General features: G+C 45.2%; 1 protein-coding gene across 8 annotated transcripts in view; it reads left to right on the top strand.

Moving 5' to 3' along the window:
• Positions 1-13963, top strand: part of RBM33 (RNA binding motif protein 33) — a 139275-nt gene that overhangs the window by 30530 nt on the left and 94782 nt on the right. For 5 of the 8 annotated variants that reach the window (XM_078437075.1, XM_078437083.1, XM_078437094.1 and 2 more), the window contains exons 3-5: positions 3263-3311; positions 10686-10762; positions 13125-13437. In XM_078437075.1, coding sequence (XP_078293201.1) covers positions 3263-3311; positions 10686-10762; positions 13125-13437 — 439 coding nt within the window. Of the gene's footprint in view, positions 1-3262; positions 3312-10685; positions 10763-13124; positions 13438-13963 lie in introns of those variants that run through there. The other 3 variants (XM_078437103.2, XM_078437104.2, XM_078437109.1) reach the window with 2 other exon arrangements.

A 13963-nucleotide genomic window follows, 5' to 3' on the forward strand; every position in this document is an offset into this window, starting at 1 on the left:
CGCTGTTTGTCATCGCTTACTTCTCAGTTTGAAAGGCTGCAGCCACGTGGCTGACCACAAAATACTCGTTTCTTGAAAATGTCTTTCAGCGTACACATATTGCTTAGTTTTTGGTTTCGTTTTTAGTGTTTATTTAGTTTTGCGAGAGAGAGCGAGCGAGTGAGCCTGGGTGGGGGTGAGGCAGAGAGAGATGAGGACAGAGGATCCTGAAGCAGGCTCTGTGCGGGCAGCCCGACGCGGGGCTTGAACTCCCGAGCCGTGAGATTGTGACCTGAGCCGAAGTCGGACGCTTAACTGACTGAGCCACCCACGTGCCCCACTCCTGTTTATTAGTAAAAGTGTACTTGCCCTTAGAGAGGTGATTGTCTCTAATCTTGGATAAGAAACATAAGAGTCTTGGGCGATGCTTGCTGAAAGCCCGAGGGAGTCTGGCAGTTGGAGGAAGGACCCTCCTCACCCAGCCCCGGCTCCTTTCCTTGGGCCACATGGCTGCGGTTCTTGGCAGGGGCCCAACTGTTCATCTCTTTGGTTTTTTTTCTTTTTGTTATTATTGTTATGTTCTTGTCATCAAAGCTTAGGGTCTTGGTCTTTCCTTCTTGCCTTTGCATGAGGCCAAAAGAGAGACATTGGCTCCTTTGATGACCTTGAAGTGAACTCCAGGAATGTCACCGATAGCCGGATCTTTGCGACCAAATCCAGCAACTGGAACCACGTTATCTTCCTTGATAAAATTCATCCAACTGACTTTGGGTACAAAGGCTGTGATTTTTTGGCCATTCGTGATCAGCTGGACGCTGACACAGTTCCCGATGGCAGAATTTGCCTGTTCGCCTTCCGCCTTTACTTTCCCAGCATATTTCTTTTGCACGGGAGGCATTTCCACAGGGTTGGCCTTCAGGGCTGTGCCCAAGTGGACCTCCTTGTTCTGTTGACCTTGCCACTCCCGATCTCATCCTGGCAGTGGGAAGACTGACCCTTGTCCATCCTGCCGGGTCCCCGGCCCCCCGGCCCCAGCAAAAAAGTGCACTCCTCATCTCTTTGAACGGACTTGATTGGGTTAGGCACTCCCGCTAGGTCATTGTTGTTTTTGGTGACGGTGTAATTTTGGTAGTGCTTTATAGTGTATAAATTTCTTTCCTTTTGTGTACGTCTTTTGTAAGGATCCAACTTGATGCCAGTAGAGAGATACATTGGAGGTACATTTACTTTTTGTGGGGGGTTTGTGCGTAGTGGTTAGGATTTGGACTCCAGAACCAGACCATCTCGGTTCACCTGTTGATGTCGCCACTTCCTAGCGGGGTGACCTTGAGTTGATGATTTAGCACCTCCTGGTCTTTGTTTTCACATTAAAAAAAATGGGGGATGATATAAATATCTATGTAATGGGGTGGTTAAATCAACAAGAACACTAACACGTGTGAAACACTTAAATGGCTCCTGGCACGTAATACGCTGATTTCATGATTTCTTGAGCTATAATTCATGTCTGTTGTGGTTGTGTGGGCTTAATCCTTCTGTCTCCCATCCTGCCTTCTTATTTCATGGTGTTGTCTTTGTTAGTCACAGAAGCAACTATTTTCCATCCGTGTACGCTTCACTCATTTATAACTGTTAGTTTTCTTTTATCTTTTTTTAGAAAAATGCTTTTGTTTAGGAAAAATAGGTAGTCATCAAAGACTGATTTTTTCTTTCCGTATACACCTCTTGTTAGCAGAAGGTAGGGGTAGTTTCTAGATTTTTGTTTGTATAATTAATTACCAACGCCTTTTTGTATTATGGTTTTAGGCGTTCTCAGTGTCCCCTAGGCTGACAGTGTCACCTTTCATTTTTGTCAGAGTGACAGCCTGGCGGGGGGCTTGTCCTCAAAGGGGCGAGTGAATTGGTCATCTAGAATCAGTTCTCAAGTGCGGGTCTTGTTAGTATTGTGAATGGATCCCGTGTTTTCCTCTCCTGTGGAGGATGGGCCCTACTGACTATAACACGGAAGAAGCAGACGTTGTAGCTGAGAGGTGATAACGTGATTTGCGGAAGTGTTGGAAGAAGTCCTGTGTGACTGTGTCATAGCTGTCTTATCCATACAGGTTCGTACAGGTCGGTGACAGAGTTACCCCACAGGTAAGCTCTTGTCCTGGATCTCATTGCCGAATGACTTTGGGCCACTTGTTTAATCTTGTCCTTGTTTTCTTTATCTATAATATGAAGGTAAAGGGTTTATACAGGGTAACCTAAGATAACACAAAAGGTGCGTGAGTGAAAACGATTTCTCGAATTGTTTCTAGTTCTAAAAGTGTGTAGAAACACATATTTCTGCAGTAACTCCTGTAGGCGTTCCTGTATAGATCCTGGTGTTCTGCAAAGCAGCACACTGCAAGTAAACACGGTTTTTGGATACAGTAATGCTCCAAACCTGCAGACCTTACCGAAATTCGTAAGCACAATGCTCGTAAAAGAGAGTAACAGCCCTGATAGCAATAGTGCTGCATTCGCACCTAAGAAATGCAGTCTGATTTTCTCCTTCCAGGTGTTGTCCTTAAGAGGCATTTGTTCTTGAGACATTGGGTTCCCCAGAACCAAGAATGAAATTTAGCGGTAGCCATCTTCATCAACCAACCAACAGACAAAATACATAGCGGGAAAGGTCTTTGGCTTTTTGATCTGGTAAAGGTTTCTGTTTTAATTGTGACATAATCTGCTTCTGATCACTTCAGAACATAAGCATGCTGACGACACAACGTCACAGTACGGGCAGGACTCCCGTGTGGTGCAATTACTGTGATTTACTCGTGTGTTCTCGTCAGTGTCGTCGTTTTCGTTTCTTCGGTTGTTGCAGTTTGATGAGCCTCCAGTGGTCTCTCGGTGGTTTGGGTTGAGTTTTCCTAGTTGATGATGTTGGGTATCTTTTCTTACTTCGTCATAGGTTTTTTTTTAAGGCAGGGAAAGAAAGGCCTAGCTGTTACTATAGTTTCTTCCTTTACGGATTACTGACCAGGTCCGGAGAAGCGCAGACCTCCCACCGAACCAAACAGTGGCGGTCTTGAGCCTGTGAGAGCTGCCCCCTGTAGCGGAGCCTCCCACACGGAAAAGACCACCTGTTCCCCTGCACTGGAAAATACATTTTCGTTATTAGTGAAGGGAAAGGAAAGCATAGCAAACTGCATGGGTCGGTGCCCCAGCCCCAAAGTCCCGGCTACGACTCCCAGTGACCTGCAGACCTGTACGCTGTAGGGACAGCGCACTAACTGCCTGTTTTTTTTCTCCCCAGTGAACTTGAAGATGACTTACTTGGAGAAGATTTGCTGTCTGGCAAAAAGGTAAGAAGTTGAGGTCTTCCTGAAACCCGCCTGTAGGCGCTTCGTTGCACTCAGCATAGAGGAGTGTGTCTCCCGCGTGGGGTGCACATTCCTGTGTTGGAATTTGAATTGCCTTTTTTTTCTTCCTTAAATATTTGTTTAATTTTGAGAGAGCGAGAGAGAGAGAGAGAGAGAGAGACAAAGCACTAGCAGGGGGACGGCCAGAGAAAGAGAGACACAGAATCGGAAGCAGGCTCCGAGCTGTCAGCACAGAGCCCGACACGGGGCTCGAACCCACAGACCGTGAGATCATGACCTGAGCGAAAGTCGGACACTCAACCGACTGAGCCACTCAGGGGCCCCTTGAATTATCTTTTAATTGCAGAGAGCTTACTGTTTAATCTGTTCGTAAGTTCTCCAGTAACTATGCGAGAGGTCAGTCCTTTGTCACAAACGTTTTAGTTCTCACTCTGCCTGGGGCATCCAGCAGCTGTTGAGTTTGGGAAAGCGGCAGCATAAAACCGCCATGTGCTCGTAAGAAAACTAATATTGGGAGGCTAATATTTTGCATTCCCCTTTGAAAAAATACCTGTTTATTTGAGAGAGAGAAAGTGTGAGTGGGGGAGGGGCAGAGAAGAGAGGGAGAGAGAGAACCCAAGCAGGCCCCACCCTGTCAACGTGGAGCCAGATGTAGGGCTTGATCCCATGAACTGTGAGCTCAGACTTGAGCTGAAATCAAGAGTCCGATGCTCAACCAGCTGAGCCACCCGGGCGCCCCAATGCACTGCATTTCCTTTTTGAGAGTCTGCAGATATGGTTAAAGAGAGTCCTATTCAAATATAACACGCATTCAGGTAAATGAGACTGGAAGTCTAAAACCTAATACAGGTTTCTGTAAACCTTCTTGGTCAAGTAAAAACTTTGCTATAATTATGTTTAATGTGTGTATTTATAAGGTGTGTGTATCTGTATGTTGTGTATACATATACATGTATGTTTATACTACTGCCAGTGTATTTTGAACATTGTAAAATGTACATTAAAAATAGAGGAGTGCCTGGGTGGCTCAGTCTGTTAAGTGTCGGACTTAGGCTCAGGTCATGATCTCGCGGTTTTTGAGTTTGAGCCCAGCATCAGGCTCTGTGCTGACAGCACGGAACCTGGAGCCTGCTTTCGATTCTGTGTCTCCCTTTCTCTTTGCCCTTACCCTACTCATGTTCCGTCTGTCTGTCTCTGTCACTCTGTCTGTCTCTCTCAAAAATAAGCATAAAAAAACAATTAAAATCCAAAGATTAAAGTGAAATATTACATTCTTTTTTTTTTTTTTTATAACTTTTATTCATTTTTGAGAGAGAGAGAGAGAGAGAGAGAGAGACAGAACATGAGCCAGAGAGGGGCAGAGAGAGGAGACACAGACTCCGAAGCAGGTTCCAGGCTCCGAGCTGTCAGCACAGAGCCCAATGCAGGGCTCGAACCCACAAACCGTGAGATCATGACCTGAGCCGAAGTCAGACGCTTAACTGAGCCACCCAGGCACCCCAGAGGCGCTAAATTTTTGAGAACTTATTAACAGTTTGAAAACACTTGATGTTCTTGCTAAATAAATATCAAGGTAGTTTTTTATGCTGTTTTTTTTTAAGTTTGTTTATTTTGAGAGCGAGCGCAAGTGGGGGAGGGGCAGAGATTGAGGAAAGAATCCCAAGCAGGCTCCACACTGACAACGCGGAGCCCTGATAAGGGGCTTGAACTCATCATGACCCAGGTCGAAGTCAGAAGCTTAATTGAGCCATCCAGGCACCCCATGCTTAGTTTTTTAAAGTTTTAAGATTGTGGTGGTTTCTTACTGTCCACAGTTCTTACATGTAAGCTCATTATACTTTTAGGTGATGAAGTCACATGATTTATTATATCAGATCTGATTATAGTTTCTTTTTATACTTATTTATGATATACTTGATGAAGGTCTTGTTCTGGAAGAAAACACCAGTGCTGCCATTTTCTTGTAACTATGTTGCATGATTAGCTTTTTTGCTAATACATGAATTAGTTGTAGGATTCTTTGAAGCCACTTTCCTTTCTCCTGTTTCCTGCTGCATCATTGGCCTACAAGTGGCCTGGCTTCAGTCTACCTCAACTTTCCTCCTTTAAGTGGCTCTCATCACCTGTAACTTTAAGTAAGAATTAATTTAGTTACCTCTAAATGCGCATGATCCCTTGTAAGTAAAAGGGGAAACATCGAAATACTGGAAGTGAAAAACCAGTGAGATTGCCCCTCGGCCCGTCCATGTTTGAGGGTCTCAGGCTCTGGCCTCAGGGTGTGACTTGCAAGCCCGCCCTTCCTGGGTCATGGTCACAGAGGGAAAGTGCTACTGTTTTCTTTCTGACTCGGCGACTTCGCGCAACTTCGAAGTGCTCTTGCTGTACGTGGGAGTTCACTACCCTAACGTACACACCTTTTTTTCCCTTTGTAATCACTAAAGATACTTTAGTGAACAACACCAATTGGATGTGAAAATATTTGAACACAGTGAAGTATTTTTTACGTGAAACCGGACCTCTATCCTTGGGCTAGCCTGGGCATCATTGTTCGCCCCGTGTTCCTATCAGGATGGCCCACCAGCCCTAAAGACTCTCTGGTGTCCGTTTGTCCCCATCTCATGAGACGTTTGGTCTGGTCGCGTATCAGTAAAGGTGGAAAAGCACTGTTTGGTTTGGATGGTAATGCTGACTATTCTGGGGATGTAGTCTCACTTTATTTTATTGCATTAGTTGATTTGTGTGACTCCCTTTTTTCTTTTCTTTTTTTTTTGATGTTTATTTTTGAGAGAGGGAGATTGAGCGCATGCACAAGGGAGGGGCAGAGAGAGAGGGAGACAGAAGATTAGAAATGGGCTCCACCCGAGCCCAGTGTGGGGCTCGAATTCCCAAACTGTGAGATCATGACCTGAGCCAAAGTCGGATGTTTGACTGACTGAGCCACCCAGGTGCCCCTTGGTCTCCTTTTTTTTTTTAAATTTTTTTATTTTAATGTTTGTTTATATTTGAGAGAGACAGAGTGTGAACAAGGGAGGGACAGAGAGAGGGAGGGAGACACAATGTGAAGCGGGCTCCAGGCTCTGAGCTGTTAGCACAGAGCCTGACGCGGGGCTTGAACCCACGAACCGCGAGATCATGACCCGAGCTGAAGTCAGACGCTTCACTCACCGAGCCACCCAGGCGTCCCTGCTTCGGTCTCCTTTCTGATGGAACAGGAATGCGTGAGGGCGGCAGCGGGATGCCTTCTGTCTCTGCAGCAGGGCCCTTATCCACCTTGGCCAGTTTGGAAGTTTAATTTAGAGCAGTGTATGTACTCCTCTCTCTTTTTCTCCTCTCTTCTTTTCTAGCGGTGTACCTTGTAGGAATCAAAGAGCTCAAATTTTCAAAAAGAAATAATGAAAGAAATAGATCTCTAAGTCCCCATGACTGACATTTTGCCATATTTCTTATATTGTTTTTCCGTGTGTTTTAAAGTAGAATTTGAAAGTTATATATATAAAGATCCCTGCTTTTTAATTTACCATTGTATTGTTGGCATATTCCCCTTGTCCTTAAACGTTTCTTGTTTTGTGATGGCTCCGTAATGGTTTTGTTTGTGCACACTGTAGTATACATAGCCATTCCTACATTCACTGAGGGCATTTCCAGCTCATTGCTAGGACTTCGAAAAGAACCCTGACTTTTTGTGAGCGCTTGGAAGGACACGTAACAGAGGGAGGGCAGAGTGCGGTCACCCGCCTGCATTTGTCGCCCTGATTCTGAGGTTTTCAGGTAAAGGCGGTTTTGCTTTATCGTTGCCCACTCCCCTTCCTGAATTATTTTGAAGTAAATCTCAGACATTGTCATGAGATATATATATATATATATATATATATATATATATATATATATATATATATGTATATATACACACACACACACGCACACACACACGTATATATGTGTGTATATATGTGTATATATATGGGTATGTGTGTATACGTATATATATATATATATATATATATACACACATACATGTATACACACATATATATACGTATAAAAGTGTATTTATTTTGAGAGAGAGAGAGGAACCCAAACAAGGGCCTGCGCTCTCAGTGCCGAGCCCGGCGAGGGGCCTGTGAGATCGTGACCTGAGCTGAGAGCGAGAGTTGGATGCCTGACGGACGGAGCCACCCAGGCACCCCTATGATGATAGTTTAATGTACATGTACTATGCTTTTGGAATTCTTTTCTTTGCACGGTTCCGTCCAGGAGAATTTCTGGCCCGACGGTGTGCGCGGTTCGGCCTCCTGTCTCGTGTCGCCCAGTTGCTTTCCGGCGCTGTTTTCTCAGCTGGGCAGCAGGTGCACGGGCACGCCTTTCGCTTTTCTGTCCCCTGGCTCTGCGGTCACTTCTCCTTTAAACTCTTTGCCCGTGAGGTAGATGAAAACCGATTTCTAGTTAGTTTACTTTGTATTTATTCGGTGTCTAGTGAGAAGGAGTATTTTGTTGGGTGTGTAATCAGGAATTTATTGTTAGAGGTACGCTGGCCGCCTGCCACTGTGTCTCTCCCCCACGCCCCCACCCCCAAGTCCCCACGAAATGTAGGGGGATGGAGCTTTGTGTGGGGAGAGGCTCCTGGGCTGGTGGGCTGGAGGGCTGCACAGAGTATAGTGACCGTGTCAGACCGACAGGGGCGGCCGAGGACAAGTTCATTGGTGTCCAGAAGGGAGGTTAGAGTCAAGTTTCAAATACAGGATAAAAACGAAAGGTCGGCCGGCTCCAGAACGCAGCAAGCTGGCGTGACCCGACTAGAGCTCTGAGAAGCTGGGGAAGCCTGGGCGCCGGTCGCCTGCCAGCCTGTGATGCCTTCTTCAGTTTCTGTTGTACCTCGGCAGCGGGTGCCAGACGGGTCGTCTCTGGTCCGCCGGTTCAGACCTCCTTCTGCCTTCTGGGGAGTGCTGGAGCGCGGTGTTTCCTTCACGGTTGTCTCCCCCCAGGGGAGGAGGGGCCTGCTGGTCGCACGCATTTCAGGAGCATTTCAGGAGCGTTCCCAGCCGCTTTCTCTCCCTTTCTGGGCCGGCGGGCGGGGAGGGGGCCCAGAACGGAGTCCTGGGGGCCTGGGGGCGGATCGCCCAGAACGGAGTCCTCTAGCCACTCCACCCTTGTCTGACGGAGCGGTTTGCCCCGGTTCTTTGGGATGTAGTTGAAAAGCAGTTTTTGCCCCAGAGATGGAATCCAGGTCTCCACTTCTGCTCTGTCAGCAAAGTGGGTGTTTGTTCCTTGCCTCCCGTGCACGGTACTTAGCACATTCAGAGTCCACAGGTAAGATCTGGTTACCGTCGGGCCGGCACAGCGTATATTCCTTTTTGTTTGTTTGTTTGTTTGTTTGTTTGGTGAATTATTTATTGGTTCACTGAGTTTTGACAAGTACTTAAAATTTTAAAGAAACTCAAGGAAGCAGCCTCTTACAGAATGTCATTTGGCTTTCATTGAAATGTTAATTTTTAAAGACTTTCTGTGGCTTTCTTTAATAAATTGGGCGGCCACATTTAGGCAGGCCTGGCTCATCTTCTTTAGTGGAGGACAGATTCTGTGGCCGACTAAGCAGAACTTGATTTTGGCCGTGAAACAGTCTGTTTCTTTTTCATACAGGTCCACCCCTCCCTTCTTCAAGTAAACTTCATGGCCCGTGTTAGTTCATTTTTATCTTGTTACAATGTCAGCCATTAAGTAGAGTTCCTTGAGACCCGTGAGAACTATAAGGTTCATATTTTCTTGGCTTATGTCAAAAATATTATAACGAGAGTGTACAGACAAGTTTGAGAAAGCTAGTTTTACAAGCTGTAAAATGTTAGGAAAAGACTGCTTGTTTCATCTTTAGAAAATCAAATCTTTTTTTTTTTTTTTTTTTTCCTGTTTTTACCTGTTTTCATAACGTGTGTGTTGGAGGGGCTTCTTTTGGAGGGGGTGGTAATTTGTATATACCATGAAAGTAATCTGAATAGGGAAGGAAAGTGTGAAGGGACACTTCCTCCCCCTTCCCGCCGAAGTGTACGATACTGGTGTGTATTTAAGGCAAAACCTGGAGTGTGCAATCACTAGGCTGCCTCCACCTATGGGTGTGGTGAGTGCGCAGGCCTGTCAGGAGCAGGGGCGGGACCTGAGCCAGGCATGTCTGTTTTCACGTGTCACCTCTATTGGACGGACCGGTTTTATTTCCTTACCATTTCAGTTCGGTGATCCAGTTCTCTAAAATCTGCTTATTTCTGAAATTCCACCTTGTTTTTGTTTAAACAAAAACCTTCAGATTTTGGGTACTAACAGTGTTCGATTTAGTCAAGTCTTCTTTTAAGTCTTTATTTTAACTTCCGTTAGTTAATACACAGCGTTGTGTCAGGTTCCCGTGTACTGTATGCTGATTCTCGCTTCCACACGTCCGCTGGTGCTTCTCAAAGTGCACTGCTTAATCCCCGCCACCTGTTCCCCCTGCCCCCAGCCCCCAGCCCCCAACCATCACTGTGTTCACTGTAGTTAAGGGTCTGTTTCTTGTCTGTCTTCTTTTTTCCCTTTGTTTGGTGTGTTTCTTCTTCTTTTTCTTTCTTTCTTTTTTAAGTTTTTAAAAAGTTTTTATTTTGAGAGTGAGAGGGGTAGTGTAGGGAGAAGGAGAGACAGAATTCCAAGTAGGCTCCACACCATCAACGCAGAGCCTGATGCGGGGCTCGAACTCACGAAACTTGAGATCATGACCGGAGCTGCGATCGAGAGTCAGACGCTTAACCGACTGTGCCACCCCGGCGCCCCTGTTTGTTTTGTTTCTTAAATTCCACATATGAGTGAAGTCGAATTTAGTCAAGTATTACGGATACAGGGAAAAATATTCATAGGATACTACCAAAAGAGTCTCCCCTTTTCCTTTTTTGGTTAGATTTAGAATAAATGTGATCATTAGGCTTGTTGTTTCTTAAAACAAAAGTTTTATTATTTTTGAGAGAGAGAAAGGGGCGGGGTCGGACAGAGGACCCAAAGCGGGCTCTGTGATGACAGCAGAGAGCCTGATACGGGGCTCGAACTCACGGAGCGAGAGATCATGACCTGGGCCCGAGCCGGATGCTTAACTGACCGAGCCCTGCCAGGCGGCCCAGCCTTGTTGTTTCTGCACTCACCTGACTCTGCGCGTGAAATGTGTCTGGGGAGGCGGGTGTCCCATGTGTGGAGTTTCTCCACTGGTTCTGTCTGAATGAGGTAACTTACTGAATGGCACGTGTTCTAATAACAGGGTGAGAAATAATCCAGCCGATGTAATTTTGCACATTTGTAACCAGTCTTTTTATGGAAGTGGCATGCATTAATTAGATTTTTTGTTTTAATTAGAATCAGTCGGATTTGTCAGATGAAGAGCTGAATGATGATCTTTTACAGAGTGATAATGAAGACGAAGAAAATTTCAGGTATTCCATATTAGCTCATTAAAATTTTTCTGGAACTAAATTGCTAGTAACTGTAATTTATAATTATAACGGGATATGATTGACAGTGTGATACTATATCATTGAACACAGCTTTATTTTACACGGGATATGAATACAACATTTATGTGGCAGCTGTATATTTCTGTAAGTAGGTTTTTGGTCTTGTATTCGATGACCTGTGTGATTTTGTTGAGCGCAGATTATGAGAGCTCGGGAAAGGTGTGTACTGAGTTCCTTTATTGGACGGGGCAGTGGCCTCACACACTCGGTATTGTCGCTTGCGGTTTGATGTTGCTGCTTTTGTTTCTTTTTTAGACCATTTTTACTTATATGTAGTCTGTTGACTAAGAATTGCCATTTTGAAAATCCCTTTGGACTGTACTTCAGGCTCTACCTTGACTATGTGAGTGTAATTGTTCTAGTGAGTATAGTTACTTTAGTCGGTTTTGACTACGTTAACAAAACACTATGAACTCGGTAGTTGATAAACAACAGAGATTTCTTTCTCGCGGTTCTGGGGGCTGGGAACTCCAAGGTTAAGGCACCAGCACGGTCAGTTTCTAGTTTCTGGTTCCCAGATGGCATCTTCTCTCTGTGTCCTCGCTTGGCGGAGGGTGAGGGAGCTCTTGGGATCCCCTCTGTAACAGCACTCACCCCTGTCGGGGGGGGAGGGGCTCCATCCTTCTGACCTGATCACCTCCCCAAGGCCCCACCTCCAGGCACCATCACACTGGGGGGTGAGGATTCAGCAGATGAGTTTTGGGGGGACGTGAATATCCAGCCCCAGCAAGCATGGACGTCTCTCTGTTGTTGATGCAGCAAAGCTCTGTTAGAAGAGCGGGGAGCGGTGTGTAGTATTCTCTGGTGGCGGAGCAGTGTTTTCAGTTTTATGAGAAGACCTGTACTGGGAAAACTTCAGGAGATCTCTCTGTCATGAACGTCGTTAACAGACATATGCCATTGATTATCGAACTACAGATCTGTAACTGGTTTTCTAACATGAAGCGGTTGTTTTTGGATAGCAGTGCAGTTTTCAGTTAGTTTATTCCACCACTTAAGTTTCCCAGGTCTGTTGTGCGACATCGTCAATGCGTGTACACTTGGCTTTATCCGCAGATCTTGCCCTCTAAGTGTTTTGGCGCTTACTGTTTGGCGTACTGTGATTTAATACGTTGAGTGTCATTTGTTTGCAGTTTTATTTTATTTTTTTGAGAGAGAGCGTGCACAAGTGAGGGAGGGGCAGAGGGAGAGCGGGGAGAGAGAATCGCAAGCAGGCTCCACGCTCAGAACGGAGCCCGACGTGACCTGGTGCTTCATCGCTTAACTGACCGAGCTATCCCGCCACCCAGATTTTTTTTTTTTTTTGTAGTTTAAAAACCCTCTTTGTTATTTTCCAAATATTACAAACTGATTGTTTTTTTAATTGTGACTAGTACAGATTTTTATTGAACATTGACATGTATTTTCACACACATTTTTAATATTTTGATTTTTTAAATAATTTATAATTTACATAATAGGAAAAGAAAAAATTGTTCTTAAAATTCCATCTGTGATTTTTTCCTTTCTTTCTTTCTCTCTTCTTTCTTTCTCTCTTCTTTCTTTCTTTCTTTCTTTCTTTCTTTCTTTCTTTCTTCTCTCCACCTTGTGTACCTTTTATTTTAAAATTTTTATTTTTTAAAATTTTAGTTAGCATACAGTGGGATATTGGCTTCAGGAGTAGAATTCAGTAATTCATCACTTCCATATAACATCCAGTGCTCAGCACAATTCCCTCCCTGAGTACCTGTCACCGATCTAGCCCATCTCCCACCCAGCCCTCCCTCAAACCCTCAGTTTGTTCTCTATCGGTAGGTCTCTTGTGGTTTATTTCCTTCTCCTTGTTTTGTGTGTGTGTGTGTGTGTGTGTGTGTGTGTGTGTGTGTGTGTGTGTGATTTTTCTGTTTCTAGAGTAATACTGCCACTTTTACTTTGGAATCCTGGAAAACGGTGAGCATCCTTTTTACCCTGGAAGTTAAAATAAAATGTCGTCTGTTTTCAGTGCTAGAGTTTTGCCAGCCAGACTCGTGTCCCCATCTGCTTGATCTGATTCTCTTGGGCAAAAAACGCGCGTCTGATGATAGTGCGGGCGCCGTATGCGTTAGGGGATCGTGGCGCAGGCTCAGTATGGCGCACTGAGCTCTGTTTCCAGTCGTGATTGGAGGAATGTGCATCTGCCCGTCACCGGGACAACTTTTCGCCAGTCGTGCTTGAAGTCTTTGTGACAGTTCGTTTATGGAGCAACTTAACTTTGAGCTTTACTCTGATTGGGCACCTTTCTTTCTGTTTCTGTTCTCTTTAGTTCTCAGGGTGTCACAATTAGTCTAAACACCACATCTGGCATGGTCACGTCGTTTGAACTGTCTGACAACACTAATGACCAGTCCGGAGAACAGGAGTCTGAGTATGAACAAGGAGAGGACGAACTCGTTTATCACAAATCCGGGGGATCCGAACTGTATGCTCACGAGTACCCGGAGGAAGGGCGCTACGAAGGCCACGGCGCTGGGCTGACGGAAGGCCACATGGAATATGTGGAGGAGCCGGAGGAGGGGCAGCTGTACAGTGACGAAGTGTTAGACATCGAGATCAATGAGCCCTTAGATGAATTCACAGTGAGTCTTTTTCCTTTGTGTGGCCGAAGATGACCTGGCTGCCTGGGCGTGGGTTTCTAGACTGATTTGAAATCTATTTCCCTCCCTCGGGAGGGAGGGAAATTAGACCTTATTATCACCGTCTGCCAGTTTCTTTATCTGAGCTATGACAAAGTTTGTGTTGACAGCTTGTTTGGCTGGAGGTAATGCCCCTTTGTCATTCGGGAAGGCTGCACGGAATCGTGACCTTGAGGATTGCACCTTAAGGAAGAAAACGGCTTTGTGTGGTGGAGATACACTGTCAGTTGTTGGAAGTACTTAATGCAGAGCTTTTATCCAGGCTTTAGACAAGATCTGATAAAGTCCTTCCAAGGTGAAAAGATTATTGACCTGCTAAAGACATCTTTAAGGTGCTAATATTCCAGAGTGATTGATGTCCTGTTCATTCATCCTTTTTTGTAACTGAGAACTGTCTAAACATGAATAAAGAGATTGGAGGTTAGTTTTGGAAATGTCACACGTAATTTGTTATCTGCAATCAGGAAGC

The sequence above is a fragment of the Panthera onca genome, chromosome A2, assembly GCF_046562875.1.
Source record: "Panthera onca isolate mPanOnc1 chromosome A2, mPanOnc1 haplotype 2, whole genome shotgun sequence".
Lineage (NCBI taxonomy): Eukaryota > Metazoa > Chordata > Mammalia > Carnivora > Felidae > Panthera > Panthera onca.